Genomic DNA, 8,653 nt, shown 5'->3' with positions numbered 1-8,653 from the left:
TATCATTATTTTCATAATATCTTTAAATTAACACACAAATAATGTTAGAAAAACATTTTTTATTATTATTAATAAAATATTTTTTTAAAACATTTCATAATTATTCTACTAAATTGCTATTTAAACAACTTAAAAATATAATTTTCATTATATTTTAATATGGTAGGGAGGTGTGACTATAGTATAGTGTATTTATCTTAGTATAAATATAATATTGTAAGTAATATACATAATATGCGTAATGTGTACTTTTACATTATTTTGTTCTATTTAATTGATTCTTAAATTTTTAATGATTTTTATAATCTTTTTAACTACAGCATTTTTAAAAATATAATATTTGTGTATGCTAGTAGTGATACTTGCATCACTAACTCCATACATGTATATTAGACCAGGTCATCATTCAAATTAAATATATTTTATTTAAAATATAAAAAATTATGCCTTCAAATTTAACACCAAAATTATTTTTGTGCTCCCCATTTGGTATTTTGTCACTAATATAATATCTTTTCAGAGATGGACTACTTTTTAAAGTTATGACTACATTATATGTTTATGGTAGACATTTAAAAACATAATTAATTATTATGACCGTTAAAAAGTTATTTAACTGACAACTACATAAAAAATTATATGATTATGGATTTGCTTAATGTTTATGTTGCTTAAATGTATGGAGATAACCTGCACAATTATAATACAATGAATTAAGCACCAATTTTCTTTTATTGTACTACAATTCAAAAGCAATTTATTATTATAATTATATTCTCTGGATTACAAATTTTAATATTGAAAATATTCAATCCTTCATAGATTGATTAGTTTTTGTTTTCGGCACATCCCTGAACTTAGCACCCGAAATGAATATCTTTAGTGGCCCTTCTACATCGATCGTATCAAATTTATGGAATTTTTTCATAAGCTTGATGGAGTCTGGAAATAATTAACAAAATTGTTTTAATAATTTATAGTTGTATATTGGTTGTAGATACGATAATGAAAAATAAAAGATAACAACTCAGTCATTACCAAATATAACTGAACATATTGTTAATGTGTAGAACACCTTTTTTCCTTTTTGTCCTTTATAACTAAATATATTCAGTAATTTATCTTTGAAAAGAAATCTCATTACAGCGCGTACAGTACTGGGTAACGAATCCTTAGCATATCGCTTCAGTTCCAAAGTCTGTAAAATAATTCAATTGTACATTTATAAGTTAGTATTATAGACGCATTACATATATTTTTAGAAGATTGTTAGAAACTGACAAATCTTATCTCTAAATTTGCACCTTTTGTATATTATTTAAGTTAGGTATACAAATTTATAATTTTATCAACCATATTTTAACTTCAAACATAACCTTAATATGTAAGTCTTGTTGTTCAAACATATTTTCAAATTTAACAATAAATCATCAATAATCTATAACAGTTTAATCATCCAAACAAATAGTTTCAAAATGTATATTAAAAAAAGCCACAATCTTCCTTTAAAAGAAATTATTATAATTATAACATATTATTTTTTTGATCAGTTTATTATTAATAATGTCATAATAACAACAAGTGTAACAAAAAGTATCTTAGAAATTTCTGATCGATTCCCAAATGAACTACATACTTATATCAATTAATAGTTCCCAAATAATCAAATTAATTAAATTTGTCAATATTAATTTAAGTATTAAACTTACAACTTTTTTTCTGAATTCCTGATTGGAAAGTTTAGATTCAAACAATGACAAGTCTTCTTCATTTTCTATAGGAAGGATTTGAAATATTTCCTTTTGAAATGTATCCTCATCAGTTAACATCTCACCATAACCAGTTTTTTCAGATGTATTTATTAAACCATCAATTTTTTCAGATAGTGACATAATATCATACTTGATATTACATATAGTACGGTTCATTTTGTACATAAGATCTAAAAAATATCATATTATAGAAATAATTATACAATATAATAAATAGTCCTACAATTACTAAAAACACATATTAATTACTAATATTTTTCTAAAAACATATTATATAATTTTTAGTTTTAAAACTAACGCTCAACTTTTATTATTATTAATTTTATTTATAAGACTTTAATTTTTGATATTTATAGTACTTAAAATATTTTAATCATTTGCTATACTATATATTGAGAATACCAATAATTTTAATTGAACTCTTGAGACTCAGAACACCATATAATTAAATAACATAAAGTAAATAATATACTAGATAAATTGTTGTCAGTATTATCTTTATGTATACTATCTATAAACATGTTCATCAAATCTACTACTTGCGAGAATAATTTTTATGATATTTAATTATCTATTTAATTTATATCTAAATTTTTATACAATACATATTATATTTACCTAGTAATTTATCTTTTTGAGCAGGTTGATAGTCTGTTGACAAATTCAACGATTGTTGAGAAGGTTGCAGATAATCTGACAAATCGAATAAGTTTTTTTCTTTTCTGTTACTAGTACTCTCCATTTGAAGTGATTGAACAGCTTGAGGTATATTTTCTTCAGTCGTCACTTTAAATGGAGAAGATGATGAAAAAATTACAGTATTTGATGGAAATTCCGAACCTAATAAAAATGTATTTATTTATATCAAAATATAAATATTTTTTTAATATTTTAAACAAGGGATATTTCAATGATTTACCTATTGTTATATGGATTAAATATATCCAATATAACAATTGGGGTAATTATCGCAAATTGATCTTGCACAGACATAATTCAAAAACAAAGCATGACATTTTTAATAGTATGTGGATATAGGGACTCCAGTTGAATTAATATTTATAAAACTTAATATGTTTTAAATATTAGTTTTATAATTACATGTACTAATATTATTAATAATAGTAAGTATTTTTATTTTTATTTTTATTTTTTACTACCTTTCTGAATTTTTGGTGACTCTGGTACACTATGTTCTACATAATAACTTAGCTTTCTTTTTACATTTAATGTTCCACTGGGGATATTATCTGATTGTAATGTTGAACCAGTTGGTGTAACTGAAATTTTATTAAATAAATGTTATATAAAATTGTATCATTCTTAATTGGTATAATATTAACTGTAGTATTAATGATTGTCTTATATATAGGAAATTACCATTCACAATGTTCAATTCCATAGATGTATTGGATTCCATTGCTGTATTGATATCTTCTTGTTCAACTTAAAATATAAAAGGGATACATAATATAGTACCTACTTTATTACTTTGAATTATTATTTATGATTTTTTAAAAATTACTTATTAAATCATCATCAGAAGCTGGACTCCACATTTCCTCATCATACAATTTTTTCTTTTTTTCAATTTTCCTTTTTTTAATGTTTTTTGTATGGTATAAGTTTTGGGTTGATTCAGATAGTTCAGTAGTAGATAGATCAGAGGTAATTTCAGATATTTTAGCTTTGTTACGAGCTATTGCATAAGTGTCTGGACAAAAATCAATGTACAACTATTATTATAAACATAAATTACATGAAAAAATGTATGTTTAACTAAATCAGAGGTATCTACTATATTGTAATATCAGATATGTGTATATATAAATATTCAGATAGATACAGTACAAATACTAATACTACAGATTAACCTATCATGTTAAGTACCATATTTTAATAAAAGCATAAAACAATTTGTATCATTATATTCAAATATACATACCATAGCTTTTATTATTCAATTTACGGGCTTCTAAATAATCAAATTCCAATATATTTGGTAATGATCTGCGTGTTATCATTTTTTTAGCATTTTTTCTCGGCCAAGCGCATTTATGGTTTTTATACCAATGCGAAGGCACAGCTTCAACCGAATTATCATCCTTAAAAACAACTACACACCACATTGTATAACGATAAATATCTAGACAAATCTAAAAACAAAATAAAATAAACAATTGGATATGCACTTAAGTTAATTTATACTAAACATAATAAATGCATATTTAGGAGCCTATATATAGGGTAATGATTTGTATACAATTAAGACAAACGTAAAAACTTAAACTACTAAAACTTTGTGGGTACCTATATCTCTTAATAAAGGGTGGGGCAGTGAAAAGAACGATTTTTGTATCTAAATATATAGGATGATCGCCCTTTTCACTGCCCCACCCTGTACAATACAATGCAAGTCTATTAATTAAACATTATAAACATAAGACTACCTATAACAATTTTTTTGTAGAATGAATTATTGGTAATGCTATAAAATTGTTATTAAACGGTAAAACTATCATTTTATTTTTGATATTATTAATGGTATACGATACATAATTATCTGATAATTGGTTAACAATATAAATATTTAAACATGTTGATTCAATAGGTTTAATGAATAATGGGCGTTTGTTTTCAAACTGTTTACATATTAAAATAATATCTTCAGTGTTTTTATTTTGAATTATGTTCAAAACTTTTAAAACATTATGATCATGAGTCAAAAGGTAAGAGTCAGCTTCAATATGTGTTTTAATACTCATTGTTTTGAATATTATGGTTCTAAATTGATCTCCAGTCTTGATATACTCTAAAACAGGGCCACATTTGTGCAAACCAGCTAACCGGTATAAAGATTTTTTTAGTTTTATGGTTGATTTTAAGTCACAAATTTCTTTATATCTATTCACAACTTGTTCTAAAGGCTTGTTTGGCTTTCTCAGCATTCTTTTTAATGAGCACATGTAGTTTTCAAATGGAAATGCTGAGCAAGTATCCAACGGTCCAAATCGGTCATAATCTTCATAAATATGTGTCAGACCATGAATGTTATGCGAGATAAGATGACGGCCATAAATTTTTTCAAAATTTTTAACAAAATTATCTAATAGTATACGAGAAACGTTAATATACTCTGCATAATCAGGACTTAATAAAATTATCATTGCCACACTTAAACCAAAAAAATGTTTCCATTGTTCATCTTGTAAAATAGGTTTAGTTACAATTATACCGATATAAAGTAAAAAATTTCTAAATTCAGTCGCTTTCCAACGACTCACTTCAAGTAGTGTTCTAGGTTTCCTAGCAAATTCGCAAGGCACGTGGGTTTTCAATTGTTCCAATGCTTTAGACATTTCTTCGATTTTCCACGACGGATGTCGGATTCCAATTGGTCCTTTGATCCATAACATTATGAGTTTTCGTACAGTCCCTAGGCACACCAAATGCATGTAGTCTAAAGAAAATTTAGTAACTACATCAAACATTGGCAATGTTGCTAAAAGAGAAGTGTTGCCTACATGATGTTCTTCTTGTGACTGAACTAAATAATTTTGATGAGTCCTTGTTGGCGGACATCTTGTGGATGGCGTATATGGAAAACAAATTCTATTGGCCAAGTATTCTCCTTCAATTTCACATTTTGAGCAGGAATAAAACCCTGAATGTCCTTTTATCTTTAAAATATATGATTTTGCAGGCGCATCGCAACACATAGTTCGAATGGAAAAATTGTACTTTTTACTATCAATATAAAGACCTTGTTCTATTAAAACTTTGGATTCATCAATAAAATCCTTAATAAAATCATTGCTATCCTTTGGTTTTTCTTTTCCACAGTATATTCCAATTGGAAATACACTCTCATTGTTAGGATATATGTAAGCTAGTATTGGCCAAAACTGTTCAGAATTACTTTTAAATAGTGGCAATCCGTCGATTCCCACAACTATTTGAATATTTAAATTATCTTTTGAACATTCAGATATATTTTTTTTAATACCATTGACAATACCAAAATGGTGATATTTACCTGGTTCTACCACACGTAGATTAGGTTTTGCATTATTGGAGAGCATTATAGTTCTAGCATCTTTAGGAATAGTTTCAAAGCAACTATGTTGTCTTAATATTAATAATAATTTGCTTAAAGCATTTTGAGGAATATTATATGTAATGGCCCATTGTGTAATTAATGATATTATAGAAGATATTTCATTGTCATTGTTCGATAAATGTATATCATCATCTTCATCGGTTTCAGATGATAAATACTTTATTTCATCATCAGCCGAGTCATAAATTGGATGATCAGTTAGTTCAGTAATATCTTGTAGTTGATTTTGGTTTAAATTTAAATTTATAAAAGTATTATTTTCATTTGGATTTGTTGGCAGATCAATTTCAACTATACTTTTAGATTGTGATCCACTTTTATTAGGTACAATTAAAGAAGGAATATCATAATTAACCACCATGACATCTTCACTGATATTAATATTCCGTAACTCATCTTCTACTCTTCTTCGTTTTGTTCGACTACTTAGATTTGATTGTTTTTGATATGACATTTTATCTGAATATGGAATACTTTACAGGTCAGAGTTGATAGGTAAAACAAATTTTATATAATTTATTGGTATACCTATTGCTTAATTATTTTATTTAAATACAATTTTAGGTAGGTATGTTGTTTTACTTAAGCTATACTGCTATATTAATAAATACAGAATGCATAATACATGTTTAAATAGGTAGGCTAGTTACTTATGTAGGTATATATTATTATACTTATTATTGTAATAACTATATAAATATACCTATATATTATATACCTATTATTATTGTTGATTTAAATATTTTAATTTCAGAAAATATTTAAATGTCATTCATAATTCTATACAACTATTTAAACACTTACATTTGTATGAATGACGTATGGGTACATTAAAATATAACTATCTATTTTATGATAAATACAATTAAAAGCAGTTAATTATTAACCACGTACAGGGGCGGACTGGACCGAAGGGCAAGTGGGTGATCGCCCCCTGGGCTGTTATGATTGCGGGCCCTCGCAGGTTTATTGGGCCAGTGGACCGTGATTATTTTATCAATAGGTACCTACTTTATGCAATCTATAAAACTGTAGCTTGGTTTGCTTAATATTAATGATAGCTATTGCCATTAAAAAATGTATATTTGTGTAATTTTTGGGCCTTTACCTATGATCGCCCGGGCCGATTTTTTAACCCAGTCCGCCCCTGCCCACGTAATTAACATTTGCCTATTAACTATATCTATAATAAATGATAAATGAAGTAGATTATCTGTAAATTAATGTATATATTTTACTTACCAGTTACCAAATAGTCTTTCCAAATCAAAGTTGAAAGGAACGTATATTATTGGACTATGAATGTGATATCGTACGGAAAGTCACAACTCGGTACAGTCAGAAATCACAAGTAACAATGAAAGAAACTATGAAAATAATTAAACTTAACCAATCGTTTGGTGCGCGAAATGCGTGTGTGTGGCGCGTGTCGTCGCTGTCGACCGTCGTGCTCGCGGCGTCGTCTGGTTTTAATAATTGTTTATTTTAATACATTGTTACGATTGGGCGATTTCCGATTGCAAACATAATGATAAGATTAAAAATATAATATTATTATTACTGATATAGACATATTATATAATCACTATAATTAATCGGTCGTTATTAACGTTTGGGTCTATACTCGGAAAACACTATTATTAATAGATGCTTTATGGCTTTATGCAGCTGCGGGCGTACGTTTGGACAAATCCGATAATAAACTGCTAGATGCAACGTAGAAAAAAAATATATATATTATATACTATTATAGGTATCTGGTATATAATATTATATATTTATAGATTATCAGTTATCACATTCAAAATATAATATAATATTATATTATTTATGTTTTAATACATTGTTATTTCTATTTTCTAAGTTCTAACACATATTATCATAATAATAATATTATACTATACTATATATTATATTATACTCGTGTATACCTTAGGTATTATGTTATAATATAAGCGGTAACGGTAGCTATAGTAATAGTATACCTATTAATTGGCTATTACCTATAATCTAATATTATTATTATTTATTATTATTATACTAATTATAAGTATAAGACCATCCATTGATCCATATGACCATATGGCATATATTTATTATTTATACCTATACTTAATTATTATTTTTATTATATTATGTCAAATATAAATTGTGTTTTAAATTACAATTAAACGAACATACTTAATTTGAACAGGTCTTGAATAAATCACAATACTGAATACATACAACACTCAACATACACATTATTCAGATTAAAGTGACAAAGCATATATGCATATGAGCATTATATATAAGGCATATATTTGACCAAAATGGATTTTGTACAATTACACTTAACGTAAAAATTTAACGTTTATAGGTACACAATTATAATATAATATCTATATTCACAAAATTACAGCATATTATATAATATAGTAGGTATTAATATACTATTATTGTAATATTGTGTCTTGTATAGCTATAAGATTATAGACTGCTATTGCAGCGTTGTAATTATTATACCTAGTTTATTATTTTACTTCACACATGCAGCTACGGCCTACATCCTAAAATCCAAACCCACAGAAGTATGTCACACCAACTCAAACTCTTTTCTGTCCATTCAATTTCTTAAAGGTAGAATAATGCCAGCGCACTATTAGTCTCTCTGGACTACGGTACAAGTACATTAGTACCTACATACCGAACGTTCTCAGATAAGAACCAATAAATTGTATGATATTAGTTACTACATGTACTATACATGTTTGTATGTTAT

At 26.4% G+C, this 8,653-nt stretch overlaps 1 protein-coding gene across 2 annotated transcripts; it reads right to left on the bottom strand.

Moving 5' to 3' along the window:
• Positions 1–713: 713 nt before the first annotated feature.
• On the bottom strand, positions 714–7,598 carry LOC132937407 (uncharacterized). Of its 2 annotated transcripts, XM_061004224.1 has the most exons (9): positions 7,135–7,598; positions 3,718–3,928; positions 3,298–3,486; positions 3,153–3,218; positions 2,933–3,052; positions 2,391–2,612; positions 1,710–1,942; positions 1,039–1,198; positions 714–942 (listed from the first exon to the last, which is right to left on the bottom strand). In XM_061004224.1, exons 2-9 carry the CDS (start codon positions 3,899–3,901, stop codon positions 809–811), a joined length of 1,308 nt encoding a protein of 435 aa, XP_060860207.1. In that variant the 5' UTR covers positions 3,902–3,928; positions 7,135–7,598; the 3' UTR covers positions 714–808. The 2 variants fall into 2 exon arrangements, with proteins under 2 accessions (XP_060860207.1, XP_060860206.1); XM_061004223.1 differs by lacking the exon at positions 7,135–7,598 and having other exon boundaries at positions 3,718–4,082.
• Between the last annotated feature and the right edge of the window lie 1,055 nt (positions 7,599–8,653).

The sequence above is a fragment of the Metopolophium dirhodum genome, chromosome 1 (genome assembly GCF_019925205.1).
Source record: "Metopolophium dirhodum isolate CAU chromosome 1, ASM1992520v1, whole genome shotgun sequence".
NCBI lineage: Eukaryota > Metazoa > Arthropoda > Insecta > Hemiptera > Aphididae > Metopolophium > Metopolophium dirhodum.
Note: the sequence above shows the minus strand (reverse complement) of the source record. Positions and strands in the feature narration are given on the sequence as shown.